General features: G+C 38.3%; 1 protein-coding gene across 4 annotated transcripts in view; it reads left to right on the plus strand.

Annotated features, from left to right (window-relative positions):
• Window positions 1–16,177, plus strand: part of ttc3 (tetratricopeptide repeat domain 3) — a 24,476-nt gene continuing 8,299 nt past the window's right edge. For 2 of the 4 annotated variants that reach the window (XM_081702043.1, XM_081702044.1), the window contains exons 1-33: window positions 1–120; window positions 915–993; window positions 1,115–1,157; window positions 1,429–1,588; window positions 1,923–2,001; window positions 2,136–2,201; window positions 2,519–2,648; window positions 3,105–3,190; window positions 3,772–3,866; window positions 4,547–4,609; window positions 4,739–4,793; window positions 4,893–5,055; window positions 5,267–5,315; window positions 5,399–5,495; window positions 5,956–5,992; window positions 7,774–7,834; window positions 8,107–8,133; window positions 8,478–8,568; window positions 9,052–9,228; window positions 11,257–11,337; window positions 11,479–11,588; window positions 11,690–11,936; window positions 12,125–12,226; window positions 12,312–12,404; window positions 12,497–12,561; window positions 12,720–12,844; window positions 13,048–13,365; window positions 13,550–13,822; window positions 13,914–13,957; window positions 14,042–14,098; window positions 14,179–14,261; window positions 14,359–14,514; window positions 15,348–16,074. In XM_081702043.1, the coding sequence (XP_081558169.1) occupies window positions 113–120; window positions 915–993; window positions 1,115–1,157; window positions 1,429–1,588; window positions 1,923–2,001; window positions 2,136–2,201; window positions 2,519–2,648; window positions 3,105–3,190; window positions 3,772–3,866; window positions 4,547–4,609; window positions 4,739–4,793; window positions 4,893–5,055; window positions 5,267–5,315; window positions 5,399–5,495; window positions 5,956–5,992; window positions 7,774–7,834; window positions 8,107–8,133; window positions 8,478–8,568; window positions 9,052–9,228; window positions 11,257–11,337; window positions 11,479–11,588; window positions 11,690–11,936; window positions 12,125–12,226; window positions 12,312–12,404; window positions 12,497–12,561; window positions 12,720–12,844; window positions 13,048–13,365; window positions 13,550–13,822; window positions 13,914–13,957; window positions 14,042–14,098; window positions 14,179–14,261; window positions 14,359–14,514; window positions 15,348–16,074 (4,047 nt within the window). In that variant the 5' untranslated portion in view covers window positions 1–112. Of the gene's footprint in view, window positions 121–914; window positions 994–1,114; window positions 1,158–1,428; window positions 1,589–1,922; window positions 2,002–2,135; window positions 2,202–2,518; window positions 2,649–3,104; window positions 3,191–3,771; window positions 3,867–4,546; window positions 4,610–4,738; window positions 4,794–4,892; window positions 5,114–5,266; window positions 5,316–5,398; window positions 5,496–5,955; window positions 5,993–7,773; window positions 7,835–8,106; window positions 8,134–8,477; window positions 8,569–9,051; window positions 9,229–11,256; window positions 11,338–11,478; window positions 11,589–11,689; window positions 11,937–12,124; window positions 12,227–12,311; window positions 12,405–12,496; window positions 12,562–12,719; window positions 12,845–13,047; window positions 13,366–13,549; window positions 13,823–13,913; window positions 13,958–14,041; window positions 14,099–14,178; window positions 14,262–14,358; window positions 14,515–15,347; window positions 16,075–16,177 lie in introns of those variants that run through there. The other 2 variants (XM_035535387.2, XM_081702045.1) reach the window with 2 other exon arrangements.

Consider the following 16,177-nt stretch of genomic DNA (forward strand, 5'->3'; position numbering starts at 1 on the left):
TCAACGCCAGGGGGCGATGTTTATCCTCCAGCTCGTTTCAGTATGATCTGTCCAAGTGCAAGTGTCCGCATCTGTTTAAGACGCTAGTGCTCGACATCAAACAACGCATACAATGGACAGGTCTGTACACTGTCCATTTTATTTTATACTGATGTGTTATTGGTTTGTTTATCAATTAATATCAGTTTGATTTTGTTAAACATGGCACAAATATGGGCGTGCGAGCATGCTGGCGTTACCTTATCTCGAGCCAATCGCACCTGGAATAATGTCGCTAGTTAGCAGGCTGGCTAGCTAGCATAGTTACTTTATTGTGAGTAGTGGAGTTTGCAGTTTTAATTTTAACTGACATTAACCATATGCTTTATTTAACTAAAACATTTTTTTTCTTGTGTTCAGCCAAAAGCTAGTCGTGTTCCTGCATTGTTTGTCAAATCCTTCTTGCTAGGGAGGGACTGCAGGAGCTATGAGCTGATTAATTTGAATAGCTAGAAGTAGCCACGTAGCGTTAGCTGCTTCGCTAACTAGCTGTTTTGTTTATTTATTGAATGACTTGGCAGTGGCAGCTGTCAATTAAGCAGACTAACTAACATCAGTTAGCTAATTATGTTAATCTGAACTAGCTATGTCTCAGCCTTCTCACCCAGCAATTAGTTTTCTAAAAAATAGATAGCTAACGCAAACTAGTTCCTGGCGTTGTATCAGACAAAATTAGTCAGGATACCTAGCAAGCTACAACTTTATCTACATTTATAGCAGTCCCTTACCTATGAAAATATAGGACTAGTTGTATACTGAAATGTAACCGTGACTGGGGTTAGTTACACTGTTATGTTTAAGTTAGCTAGCTAAGTTAACTGGTATACTGACAAGGTTTCATTAAGACAGTCTCCCATATGCTGTCCTTGTGATAGATTTCCCTACACAATGTTCGAGTCTGAAGACTCCGACATTGAGGAGGGTCCAGATGTGATCCGACACAAGACAAAAATTGTAAGAGTAATCATGTAAACATTTATTTTCAACCTTAATCATTTAGGTATAATTTGACATCTTGGAATTTTTAGAAATAACCACATCCCATAGTACTCTATTTATTCTTTTTTCACTGTAGATTTACCAAAATACCTTTCCATACATTCACATGGAACCGCCAGGTAAGAATCTACATCTACTACACTTCTGTTACAGTTATTCTTTGTTTATGGTCCATATATTTTGGAAAAAAAACCAACTGAAAAAACCTGTTTAGTTGAGTGATTCTCTTGTATAATAAACTAGCTAGATGATATTTTATACAGAGAACCAATAGGTGTGTCCAGACATTTGTGTGTGTGATTTCTCTGTATGTGTTTAGTAGGGTAAGTTAAATGATACCTTATAGCCTTATTAGGTTTTTATTTATGCCTTTGCTTATTTGTTATTTAGATGCTTTGTACGAGCGGTGGATTAAGATCAAGCCAGAGGTGAAAAAGGCTGTTGGACACATGTTGCACATATCTGTGTTCTGGTGGCACATTCTGTTCCGGCAGCAGGAGAATCACACGACCACTGCCTGGGCCGTGGACACGGGCTTCCTGGACTCTAAGTGAGTCTCTTGTTTTTAGCTCACATGATGCAGATGTGCCATTTCCAACAGGTGTGATGGCTGATTTCAGCCACTTAATGAATACAGGAAATGTAAGTTCAAAGGGCTTGTTACTCCTGGAGAACATGCATCCCATCACCATTAGACACTGCTGCTGACAAAGTAAAATGCAAATGCAAAAATATGCAAAATGCAAATATAGTGTCTCCCACAGAGGGGAGGTTTTGTCTTGGTTTGATCAAAATGATACTGTAGTCCAGCTTTTCTGTGGTATTGCCAAAAAAAGAAAAGATGCTGTGCATGCCATAATTTGTTGTGTTTTTGTCTGTCTCAGTGTTTCAAATGATTTGAGTTTGAAAAGGCTCCACAGAATTGAAATCCTCGAGCTCATCCTTAACACTATGGAAAAATGTGTATGTATTACATTTTCTTTAGGTTCTGAAACCTCTTTATGACACATGAATGCTGCCCACAGTCATAAAACACATATATGTATACATTGTAGTCTTTAAGCTCCTTGTAACTAAATTTTTGTTTCCCTGTATAGTTGGCAGACAGAGATCCTGAGAGGAGGGCAAAGGATTTGGTGTCAATAAGCACCTCCTTTAAAATGGTAAATTTGCTTGATTGTATTATTGCAATATAACAGACCGTAGCGCTAATGTTTTAGCTTCACGCCTCATGTGTAATTGGTTGTCATAATGTGTGTGTGCGTATATGTGTTTGTGCGGGCGTGCATGTGTCTGCATCTGCGCGTGTGTGTCTGCGCATCTGTGTGTGTGTGTGTGTGTGTGTGTGTGTGTGTGTGTGTGTGTGTGTGTGTGTATGTGTGTGTATGTGTATGTGTGTGTGTGTGTGTGTGAGAGAGACCTCCTGCATCACTGTTATTACTCCTCCCCTTTCTCTGTCTCACTATCTCTGTACCTACAGCAGGAAGATTGTCTTGCTCATGCAGTGAGTTACCTTGAAGAGTCTGGGCCTCCAGGCCTGAGCAGAAAACTCCTGGACCTAGGTCGTAAGGAGTTACGCTACCAGATCCTGCGGTTCATCTTCACTGAGTGTGAGTAAAGTTTAGGCCAGGGTTGGATTTACTCTCTTCAGGATGAATGACCTGTAGGTGAGAGCATCTTGTCATGGCAGCTTGCACAGAAAAGTATCCTTTAAATGTTGTTATAAATTAGACATCATACAAGATTGATAACATAAAAACAATAATGCAATGTATGTAATAGGTTCATAGTTTTATGATTATACTAAATCCTGGTCATATATTTTGTTACATATTAAGAAGTGCGACTTGTGACTGAGGACCCTCCTACAAGCACATAAATAACGTCTTCTAATGCTAGCAAATTTCAGGTAGCCCATAATTTACACTGAGCTGTTTGGTAAAGGTCCAATTTCTAGTCCAACACCAACTCACTAATTTACTCACTCCACTCCATAACTGCACTGTAAATGACCAAATAAATGGTAACTTTTACAGAATAAAAGCTTTTCTCTCCCTTTTGTCTAGATGCCCGGTATGTTCAGGTGATGTCATGCAGTAAAACGAACATGATCAGGGAGCTGACCGTAGATCCGGAGCTATGGTGTTTACAGGTAAGGAGTGAAACCATTTTAAATCACACTGAATCCTAAAAAGAATGAAAGTGTTTTCCTGAGGTTTAGCAAAGGAATATTCTTTTTGTACTAAATAAACATTTCAATTAAAAATAATTAATTGTATACTGTTCAGCAAATACTCAAATGTAGTTAGCTTGTCTGAATCAGGAAAAAAATAGTACTAGCACTGAATTATAATCTATTGTGTAACAGATCCTAAGCATCCTGGTCCCAAGGAGTATGATCAGCTCTCTGATCTAATGTACATCTGAATGTAGTAAGAATAGGAGCGAATGTGTAAATGCTGAAAGGTTGAGCTCCAGGAGAACAGCCAGACACCCTAAATAGATAGGTGAATTTTTTACGATCTTTGGAAGAGTTTGCCTGAAAGTTAGAGGTGGTACACTAACCCTTTTTTTTCAAGGTAACTGTTCCACAGTCACAATTTACATTTTGTCAATGTTCATTCGCATTATATAATTAACATAACTGTTAATTACTATGAACCACATATTTTAAGGTTCTGTTTTCTATTTATATAAGTCACAACTTTTTGGTTTTCTTTTTTCTTTTTTCAGAAAAGTGAGGAAATGAAGAACAAAGGCAATGAACAGTTCCAGAAGAAAAAATATGATCTGGCTGTGAAGTGGTATACAAAGGCAATTAAACACCAGTAAGTTCTTAATATTATGACTACAGTATTGGCTCATATGATGGTCAGAAGAATAAAATAAATCTCAGTGGTTAGTGTTACTTGACTCAGTGGTAGCTCAGTGGTTAAGCTACTTGACTTGTAATTGGAAGGGTGCCTGTTCAAGCCCCACCACTGCCAAGTTGCCACTGTTGGGCCCTTGAGCAAGGCCCTTAACCCTCAATTGCTCAAGTTGTACTCAATCATAATTATAAGTTCCTTTGGATAAAAGTGTCAGCTAAATGCCATAAATGTAAATGGCTATTTGCAATTAAACCTCCCAAATAAACTTGATAAATGATTTTAATTTGCAAAAAGGTCAATAAAAAATATAACATTATGATTATAGTTTCATAGTTACAGTTTATTTACAGATATGATTGCCAAATGGAGGTAATGTGGTGCTTGAGTCCTTGGGGCCCACATTCAACTTTGTACCAAGGCTATGTTAGAACATGATATGTAGGCTATGATAGATGGTGTGAAATGTGTATGGGACAAAGAACCATAAGTGCTAAACTGTTGATGATGCTGTCAGTAGTTTAGGAATTAACACCTCAGGGCAGCCCTATGCTCTAAATCTTTAACATTGCAGTCTGTTTTGCTGATTTCATCACTAATTATTAACTTTTTGCTAAACTTAAACATATTCTGTCTTTCAGTACCAGCAACCACTTCCTGTATGGGAACAGAGCTCTTGCCTTCATTCGATGTGAAAAATATTTGTAAGTTGGGTGTAATCATTTACATATTCATATCACATAAAGAAGAGTTTTACAAATTGCGATACATGCATCACATGGTGCTACTAAAATACAGGTGGTGATTTTGTCCTTGTTATAATTTCCTCTCAGGAAAGCAATGGGTGATGGTAAGCGAGCTATTATACTGCAGCAAGACTGGGCCAAGGTAATCCTCTTCTTTTATTTCAAACCACCATCCACACCCTGTTCATCTTTAACTGAGTCATTAATTTCTACGGTTTTCTTTTTCCTTAATGCACCTCAGGGCCACTATCGCTTCTGTGATGCTTTGTTCTTTCTGGGAGCCAAAGAAAAAGCAGTGGAGGCCAATCTTGCTGCTCAGAGTATTTGTAGCGCTGATCCAGAGGGAATGAGAGACCTTCAGCAGCAGTACCACCGCTTTATGGCAGAAGTTTTTGAATGCAAACGTAAGTGCAGTGCCGACACCTTCGCAGGACAGTTGAACTGGATTCATAAGCGCACCAGGTAATTTATGGCCCAGCTGAAGCCATATCTTAGTTCTCCCTGAATCCTACTTTGAAGATTGTTAAGAACAGCAAAACTCCACTTGAAGGTGTTGGCTCAGTAGCATTCTGACTCAGTATACCTGTTTGATTTGCACTTTTCTTTCCCTCCAAGCTGAAGGAAAACCTAAGAAAACTGAGACCAAAAAAGGATCCAGTAAAAGGTGTCCATTTGTTTAATTTCCATCTTGGATTTATTTAAAAAAAAATGAAGAGTATTGGCTAATGTTTGACTTTTGTCCCATAGACCCGAGGGAGCGTGTGGAATGGATACTTTGTCACAACATATTAATCCGCATAAAGTCCTAGAGGAAGCTCCTCGCACCTGTACTTTAGAGAATAAGGTGGGAGTCCATGAATCACTTACATGCAGTGAGACAACAATACAGCTTCTCTCTTATTGCCTTTGAGTTTATTAACAAAGGAAATGTATATGACATGTCTACTGACATGTCTACTGACATCTTGTATACCTTTGTGTGTATATTTGACTAAGACAGCACATGAGCCAGACCTGATGTTGAAGCCAGTGGGTTTTACAGTGGGGGGGATTGGCTGAGTTGAAAAAGGTTAGGTTAGGTTTTGGGACAGTATGAGCTCTCCATAACGGCAAATAGGAATCATTGCCACAAAGGTAGATGTGGTTTCTGACACATACCAAAAAAAACTCCCAAACTCTGCTGTGAGTCATGTATTTTCAATTTATGAAGCGTTTCCTCATTAGCTGATAAATCAGGAAAAGTCCAGTTGAATGGCCTGAGAATTTGCTTCCAGGGTTAATAATTTATGTTTTTATTATACTAGGAATCGGAAGACAGGCAGGAGGAACGGGAGTCAGCAGGTAAGTTACGATTGCCTAGTTCATTAAATATCCTTTATAAGTTTTCCATTATTCAGTTTCATAGAGGATTTGGGGGTTGGGATAAATGTTTCACTGTCCACAAAATGTCTTAACCCTAGCACTTAAACTTCAACTGTGCTTTTTTTTTTTACAAGTACAGTTATAAGTGCACATGTCTGTAGTTTAACAGTATATAAAGCACCGCATTATGTCTGGGTATGTGTATAATCTGGGTGTGTATGTATATATGTGTGTGTGTTTTTATTTATATATATATATATATATATATATATATATATATATATATATATATATATATATATATATATATATATATATATATATATATATATATATATATAAAATATAAAAATTCATCCGTCCATCCATCGATGGAATAATAAGGTGAAAATTCAGACAATTTTGTGCATTACCCCAAATGTCAGTCATGTTCCAGAGTGATGAGGCTAACATACCTAAACAATTAAAGTAATTAATAGTTAATTATTTGTAAACCTCCACCAAAGACACCACCATGGACTGTCCAAGATGCCTATATCAGTGGCTTGTTGTTATAGTTTCTTCTGATTCCCCTTGAAAACTTTTCAAATGGCACAATTTGATGTCTAAAGATTCATAGTCTCAAAAAAACTGTTGGTTCTATGTGTAAGTAATCTCTCCTTTAAATGTTTATTCATCTCACTTTGTGGCCCACAGGTATTCGCTAGTATAACCACCTGCAGCAAGTTACTGTTTAGATACAGTGCACCTTGTGGAACTGGATTGCAACTCATTCACTCCACCCCTCCTTCACTCAATCACTGTTAGCAAGCAGTAAATTCTCCACAAGGTGGTGCTACTGTGGAAACTGCAACAGGGGTAGTATGTCACAGTGGTACTTCGCGTGAATGGCACTGTCCTTGTTTATATTTCAGGAGTGAGCCGTTAATAAAGGATGTGCAATAAATTCTACATAAAGTCCTTTAAAGTCTAATTCAGTTTTAGCTTCTTTCCACTATGTATTATTTTCTAGCAATTTTATCTACTGATAGTTTAGCAAATCTAAACTATGGTGAAATAATTAGAGGAAATGTGGTATGAGTGTTATTTAGGTACTAACTGTTCATGATGTGTTCAGCAGGAATGTAGTTACTAAACGAGTTTGATGGCATAACCGCCCTCTGAATAAACACTGGGTGCATGTCATCTGTGGCTCCTACAGTTTCATATACCTTGCCTATATCGCAGAAAGCTACAGTATTAATACAACCAAGTAACAGTCCAAATAACACACACCGACTGCATATTTCTGTTTTCTTTCTGCTTTTCATTTTGTTGACGTGATAAAAGAAGGCTCAGTAAATCATGGGAAAATGAACTCCTTGTCAGTGTAAATTCATGTTGGGTAGTATCAGCCCTGGGGAAAAATCTTGTGGCTTATATCTGTTGCAGCACAGGTGTCTCTCAGAAATAGTCTGGCTCACTCCTTTGATTAAGAGCTGAAAGAACAGTCCTTTTCACTTTTTAATGTTGACATTCCTAAACCCATTACAATACAGGAGTGGAAGTTAATTGAGAGCAACTGTAGTGCCATATGTTTAATGCTTATATTTCTGGCAGTACACAAATATTCTTTTAACGGCACTTCAGGTATTGTAACGTAAGAAAATCCAAATTATTTTTACTTTTGGTCCCAGACAGGGAGTGTGTTTTGTGTGTTGCATCACTGGAAGAAACCACCTCGTCAGGTATGTTTACAGAATGAATTCTTATTTTTCCAGAGAAACTCAGGACTGGACAAGAGCCAGAGGACAACTTTAAAAGCCTCAAAGACATGAAAAGGTAGTCCAGTGGACGATTCTCTAAAACAGACTTCAATTTGAGTCATGTGATACGTATTTTTAATCTGTTACATCCATGTCTGACTTCAAAGCTTTACCATAAAACTTTTGTTTGTGAGCGAAATTGTGTTGGAATGGCAGCCAAATCTTGCTTTCTTATGTGTAAAGTGAACTTCACTTCAAAGTTAGTGGTAGACAATGCGTATTAAGTTGGTTGTAGCTTAAGATTTTATAGAGTGATTTTAAGAGCTTTCTCTTTGGTATCTGTTTCAGTTTTGTTCCAACACTGACTCGTTCAAAGTAGGCATCTTATTTTGATAGCGTGTAACCGAGTGCTTGACTTATTGTTCCTGTCTTTGTAGTTTCACTTTGATTTCCGTGTTCTGTTCAGTCTTTGTCATATCGAGGACTGGAGTGTCTGCAGCTGTTGGAGCTATATAAGCGTTTATCTTTCCTGAAAGGTTACTCTGTGGAGTAGAGATATTTATATAACTTTTTTTTCATTCATTTTTAGCTATGTCTTTTACTCATTTGTTTATTCTTTTGACTGAGTATTTGTAAGCTTTTTAAAAAAATGTGTGTTGCTTCTCTGCCTACCAAAATAAATCATGATCAAGTGTCCTCCTCTGTTCTTTTCATTGTAGTGAGATGGCAGCACGCAGGACTAAGAAAGCAGCACTGTGTGTTCCAGAAAAACAGTCTGTCAAGAATAAACACCCACCTGCACAGGAAAAGGTATGCAGTGCAGCTTTGAGGTATATGAATGATCTCTCTTGCATTATGGCTGAAGTTTTATGTGTTGAAACCCCGATATGGCAAAGAATTATAATCATAAGATGATGTGTGTGTGTGTGTGTGTGTGTGTGTGTGTGTGTGTGTGTGTGTGTGTGTGTGTATATATATATATATATATGTATATATGTATGTATGTATGTATGTATGTATGTATGTATATATATATATGTGTGTATGTATGTATATAATGTATATGTGTGTGTGTGTGTATGTATATGTATATGTGTATATATATATATATATATATATATATATATATATATATATATATATATATATATATATATATAATCTTTTTGTTTGTTTTATCGTCCAGCGCTAGTTTAGTGTCATTTCTAAGGGCGGGGCGTAGGGGCGGACCCGGAGTAATTATCTGCATTGTGATTATCTTGGGACTTATGGCATAATATCATATTCCTGAAGCCTCGGAGTGGCAGTACTGGCAGTGCTGATGGCTGCAGCAGCAGTGGACCGAGCAGTAAGGAGCAGTTCTGTGCTGCAGTACTGGATGCCCACACAGCACTCTATGACCAACGCTGTCGCAACGCCCAGCAAGCCTTCTCTTTGGCCCTCAGCATCCTGGACTCTACCGGCACCAAGGTATTCACCGCCAGCTACAACATCCACATGCACAGCAACGTGTTCAGTTCACAATAATTCGATAAATAGAAACTCTGTGTGAATGCACAAAACATGGAAGTTTACAGTCTGTGCAGAAAACGGAAGTCTGGAGAGTGAACTGTTTCAGGGATTTTTTCCCCTATACTTTTAAAAATTCTTGCACTTCAACCCAACTTCATGTAATGAGGCTGAAAACAAAGGTGTTTTTTTTTTTTTTCTTCTTCATTAAATAGATATATTTTCATTATTAGAGCCGATGTATTGCTCTGGCTTTGCGTCTGCTTAGAGGTGACTTAAAAATTAACTGATTTCCTTCTGCAATCCTCCTGTCATTGTTGATTACATTTTCCTCATGGTATTCAGTGGATTCTTGAAATTGTATTTGCGTTTGTTATTGGGAATTAAATAGCAATACCTTTGTCATGGTGACAGTACCAGTTTGTGCATTCAGACCTTTTCAAACTTTAACAGTTTTTTTGTGAATATATTAAGTCCTTGAGAACACATTGTTTTCATAATAAAAGCCACAACACAACAGCTTTAACAAAATGAAAAATCTTTTTAGCTGTATGCATGTATAGAGTGGATAATGGCCCAACTGTTTGTCAATATTACCCGAATTTTACAGTTTTAGTATTGGTTAAAAATACAAATACGTTATGTGAAAAACTGCCTATTAAAAACAGAGTGTGCGTCATCCTATGATTGACGATGGTTCCTGGCAGCATAAACAATCCGGTGTGGGTGGTAGTGATGTGTGACGTAACAGGCAGGCTGCAGTTTAGCTGTACGTTTGAGTCATCCTAACAAGATATCTTCTGCAGGAAAACGGACTACTCTAAACCATGTAAATGACACAGAGGTGTATCCAGAATGCTAGCCGGTTTATCGAAGGCTCACTCAGTTGTAAAGAGGCTAATTATGTGCAGGGAAGCAGCCATTTTATTTGAGAGGCTGCTTTCAGATGGGAGAGTGGTTTCACAGGGTCTTTTAGCAAATCTTGATGAAGAAATGTACAGGATGTCCATGATTTAAATTGCATCTCCAAGTGGAATGTTTTTTAAAAATCGCAACTGCAAGCAAAAATGTCTTTGTGCAGTCCTGTATGCACCCTCAGCCCTCTGGTTCATTACCCAACCATTTTAGACTGTTCTCTGTTAAAAAGTGGGCCATCATGAGAGGAGAACTAGCAGAAGAGGGAGCCTGTGAATGCAGTTGCTTGGTGACATAAACATTATGCTAACTCTTTTGTACTTTTGTAGACCACTTATTCCGAAGTTAGTCCCACCCAGATCAAATCCAACTGAAGAAAATAACAGGAAAAAAAAGTCATTTAAAAAAATAACAGAAAAGACCAAAACCGTACTTTTTATGCCAGTTCATTATACATTTATTCACAAAAGCTTTAGGTAATATAGTTAGATGATCATCAAAATGAGTAGAGGGGAAAGATGTGATGGGTATGAGTTCATTAGGAATGAAATGGCAATAACTTTGTCATGGTGACAGTACCAGTCTGTTTAGTTAGCCGCTTCTTTTGAAGTGTGAGTTATTGCTTGCTAAGTACGTTATTGCTTATCTTAAATAAAAGTAAATAAGCATTGTTAAATGTCTGCTGTACCTTTTTGTAATAAAATCATATGTATTCAAATTTTATCCATGACTGGAGGACAGTGTCAGATTTGTGCGTTTGTTTTTATTTGTACATTAACTTTGTCACTTGTTGAAATTAAGATATACATGTCAAATAGTGTGATTGGAAACTTTAATTTCTCAAATGAGTTGCAAAAGGCAGGATGACATTTAGAAAGATGTGACTGAGATATAGCCAAATGGTTTGAAATGTGTTTGAAATGTGTAGCTCTGTCATACAGATGCTAGCTCACCAGCTTGTTCTGGTAGTGGTGCACTAGCTAAACTGATATTTTCATGCCAGGTGGACTTGTTTAAAGGTTACAGGTAATTTGTCGAACATACTACAGCATGGCTTTTTTGTTCCCGCAATAGGCTCTAGGCATATCTGAACTGGACAGAGCTTTGCTGATCTATGGTTATGCTACAGCGATGATAGAGATTGGCCAGCCCGAGGTAACTATTGTCCTTCTGCTGACACAGAGCTCCATTGCTTTGCTGACCTCAAACTGCAGTCTACTTTGTAAACTGTATTTGTGATACATTGATGTTGAAATTTAGATACAGTCTGCAGTTTCTCTTTTTGTTTTTGTAAAGGAATTGGGAGAAGCCCAGAGGCAGTTTGAAAAATTAAGTTTTTCAGAGGATAGAAAATTTCAGTCTTTGGTTCTCTATGGAATGGGAAAGGTGTTTCTGAAGGAGAACAGGTGAGCATGGAGTGAGTAGGTTTTTGTGGGGGGAGTGTATTAGGGAACAAATGGAATGTTTGTATATATTACTCCTATTCATAAACCATTCTTCCTTTCAGATTTTCCAAAGCACTAGAAAAATTTTCAAATGCCCTGTTAATGGTGCAGAGGCAGATCACATGTGGAAAGCTCACCTGGCCCACCACTAAAGTAACCGTTGAAGAGACGCGTCCTGAATATTTAAAGAAGCTGTTGGAGAGCTCTGTTGAAATGTGCAAATTTCCGCCTAAACCAGATGCAATTTGCCGACATCAATATTGCCTGGGTCACACTGTTCAGATCTATTTCACAGACCCAGACTTTAAGGTAAACACTAATGCATTGTGCTTACTTCATGTCATTGAGAGGTCCACACGGACTTGTGAGAACATGTGGTCTGCTCTTGCCAGTCACTGAGTTTATGTAATTGAATAGTTTTTATTAGCAGATGTTTAAGCGTAAGTTGTGGAATGTGTAAAAGAGAGAGTTATGTTGCAAACATTTTGTTCCTGTAGGGCTTCATTCGAATGTCATGCTGTCAAAGGTGCAAGGTGGAGTTTCATATCAGCTGCTGGAAAAAATTCAAAACTTCTGAATTCTCTGATAAGAATGATAAGGTGAGATGCAGAATGTGTAGTTTTCAGGACTCAGGACTTCAAGGTTGCTGATGTTTATTATCCTGTTTCTGTGCTTTCTTCCCAGGATTTTCTTCAGGATTCATGTTTTACTCCAGACTGTATGGGTAGAATCTGTCACATTGTAATTTTTGGTTCAACTGGACTTATTAAATGTGAAGTAGGTTTCAGGGTCAAAAGCTCAGCAACATAAAGCAGTTTGTATTATTTGCTTAATCAGTTTTTAATTAATTTGCATTTACTACCTTTCAGTTTGAAGCACATATTCTTAAAAGCAAAGCACCTGGAAAATTGAGAGTGAGGCAACCGTATACAAGGTGAGCTGTATTCTTTTGAAAGGCTCATCGTGTCAAGAAATGTAGAAACATAAATAAAATAGAATTCCGTTTCTCTGGAGTTGCGTTGCGTGCTTTCATGGTCGGCTGCGGCAGGGTTCTAAATTTACTGTGGCTCCATGTCCACTGCCTCCCTGCAGTCTTAAAAAGTCTAAAGAGGATGGTCTAAAGCTGAGGCGGAAACAGCAGAGGGCCCCTGCAACTTTGAATGAAGATGAAACCATTACAATAGAAGAGGAAGCAAACAATAAAGAAGCAGCTAAAGGTGTTGACCAAAGATTCTGATTTTGTGTTGTTAATATTTTTGTGTTTTGTGGACTTAGTCTAGGTTTACTTTATGTAATGATTGTAGTTGAGAAGCAGCACACCTGTGTTAGTTCTGTCATTTACCTGCTCATTTCTTGAACCAACACTGAATTTCTCTCTTGCTGTCTATCACCTGCATCCCCCCCCCCCCCGCCTTTCTAGAATCACCCAAGGATTACACTGTACATGGCGACCGTGTTTTACATCAAATTTATGAAAGTAGAGAACTTTTTAAAGATGAACTGCACAGTATTTCTAGCATGCTGGTGTGTCTGAGGCCATGGATGGAGCTGGATGAAGGCAAGAGTCACGCGAGCGTGCTGAAGGGCCGGTCAGAGCCGCAGGCTCTGTGGGAGCTAGTGGACGTCCTGCTGGAGAGACGGAACCGTGTCTGGGCCCGAGTCTTCATTCAGATCCTCAGCGGCTGCCAAAACATCAAACCCAAACTTCACGACTGGGCTCAGCAGCTTGACAGCGTTGGTAAGCAGGTGCTTTTATGAAGGCTTGGTTTTTGCTGTTATTCAGTCATATGGAATTAATGCAAATTGCTCATTTAGGACTTGTGGGATATCCCATTTCCTTTTGAAGGTTCAGGACTCACTACCCAAATGTTTTCCTAAGTATTGCTAGTCCTAAGGTTTTATATTTTAATATTTTATATTAGGTCTGAAAGCTGCAGAAAGTTTCATCGGTCACTGTGGTGATCAGCTGGAGGAGTTGGATCTGTCTTCTCTGCTGGCATTCCCCCCACTGCAGGATGTCCTGATTGAGAAGTTTGGCACAATGCCAGAGCTATTTGATAACACAGGCTTCACCATAATCGAGTACCTAAAGCAGGCCCCTCCGCAAGAAATGCGTCTTTTCATTTGGACCCTAGAGGAGAACCGAGAGCGATATCCTACATGCTTCACTATCCTTGATGAATACTTTGAAATGGGTACGCATAAAGAAAAACGTAATTGGTAATTGGCAGAAACAGTAGACAAATGCCCTCTGAGAGTTTATTACCTTTTTCACCTCCCTTTCAGATGCAATATGTTTAGTGATTAAGAAGACAGGGATTGACAACGTAGTGAGTACAATTTTACAGGTGGTAACCCTGAGCTGATAAAATTGCTCCACCTTCTCATACACTAAATGTTGATTTGGTTTTCAGAGTTCGCTTAATAAGGCTAAAAGCAAAAATCGGAAAAAAAAGCAAAAAGAACCAAAGGTGAGTGATGGCAAAAAAAGAATCAGAGCCACTGACATCAGATGTGTTGTAATACTGAATTCTACTTGTGTGCATTTCAGTCAGTTATTTTTATGTCGGGGATGAGAAGTGATTTCGTAAGGGATGAAGAGGATGAGGATATTTTCGCTGAAGAGGATTCATTGTAAGGGATTAATTCATATTTTCTTTACTTACATGATGCAGAATTTACTGTAAGCTACAATGCACTTGTTAACTCTATCTTGACCTTGTCTCTGCAGTATGCTACTTGATGGAAATGATCCTTTTAGTGTACCAGATCACTTGAGGGATCAGGTGGCAGAGTTTGAAGGACAGTATGTCAGCTCAGGACACTTAAACTACTATAAGAAGTTTTTGGACAACAACCCAGACCCAACTAAAGAGAGTTTATATGAGTACGTACGTGAGAATAGCACACACTATACTATAGTGGTTCACACACACCACCACAAGGATTTTGCTGCTGTGAACTTGAGGTGCCATATTTTTAAATGATTTTAGCATTTTTGTATTTTAAGTATTGGGATACCCTGTTTCTTTTGTTGATTTATATACTTAAAAAGTGATGGAGTTAAATAGACATTTAGTATGTAACAATATATCTTTAAAATAAGTTTTAAATTGACTGATCAAATAATTGATAGAGTGCAATCATCTGGTGTAAAGATGACAATGAAATTCCAAAACATTTGTGTGTGTGAGAGAGAGAGAGAGATAGATAGATAGATAGATAGATAGATAGATAGATAGATAGATAGATAGATAGATAGATAGATATGTATGTATGTGTGTGTATATATATATATATATATATATATATATATATATATATATATATATATATATATATATATATATATATATATATATATATATATATATATATATGTGTATGTATATATATATATATATATATATATGTATGTATCTCAATCACACACACAACAGGGTTAATAACATTCCCTCTGTATCACTGATTTGTTCCCTTTCTTACTCTGACAGTTGCAGTGCTGTGTATTTGAATTACACTTATAGAATTTTGGGCTAGCAGAGGGAGGGGGTGTGTGTGTGGGGGGGTGAGGGTGGGGTAGTGTTGAGCCACACTGTTCTTGTGTAGCTCCCAAAAACAAAAGTGTAGTGTTTGGAAAAAGTCCTTGAGTTATGGAATTTACTTTGGTCTTGGTGAACCCTGGACCCCTCCCCCACGTTCACTCTCTCCCTTCCTCAGTTACTTTGAGCAGATTCTGGAGGAGCATGGCCCTCTAGAGACCTCAGACCCCCTGCTGGTGGGCGAGCTAGAGAACTTCCCTGCCGAGGCTCAGCAGAAAATCTCAGCTGCTGGCGGACTGGAACCATTCCTCTGCGAGTCGCTGCGATTCTACATGATGGATAACCTCATTGGACTAATGGGACACGCTGTGTCCCTGCAGCACCCCATTGCTGACGACACACCCATGCTCTTTAACTCTTTCTCTGATACTTACGACGATTTGGAACCTAGAGTGCCCTCCCACCTAAATCCTACAGCCAAAGAGTTCCTGCCCCAGTTTGAGCATTTGAATGTGAGTGACAGCAACATGTCTTATGACAATGACATTCTGGATGATGAGGACATCCCAATATTGGCACACTCTGATCCACAGAACTCTCCACCAGGACCTTCTGCTCTTTCTAATCCTTGTGTCTTTGGTTCTCACATTACGGCTAATATTGATTATGTGCATGTATCACAAGATATGGATATGGCTGAAACTGCTCAAACTGAGTTGCAAGAAGTAGAATATTCTGAACAGCTGCTCATTAGCTCACCAAAAGACTTCATCTTTAATTCCACATCACTCAGCCCAGATAATAATATTAATCCCTACAGTGAGAGAGAGGCAAGGGAGCTCTATTCATCCATTATTTATAAACAAGCTAATGCTGCTCCTGAGAGTGTTGCAGTTTCTGTTCAGGTAAGAGCGCTTTTCCCTCCCTCACATTTTAAATGGAGTCAGAATTTGTTTTGATGTCAGCGTGTTTAAGGGTGTGGCAAGACTCATTGCTCTGTTCTTACAG

This window comes from Electrophorus electricus, chromosome 19 (assembly GCF_041902795.1).
Source record: "Electrophorus electricus isolate QZ-2024a chromosome 19, ASM4190279v1, whole genome shotgun sequence".
Lineage (NCBI taxonomy): Eukaryota > Metazoa > Chordata > Actinopteri > Gymnotiformes > Gymnotidae > Electrophorus > Electrophorus electricus.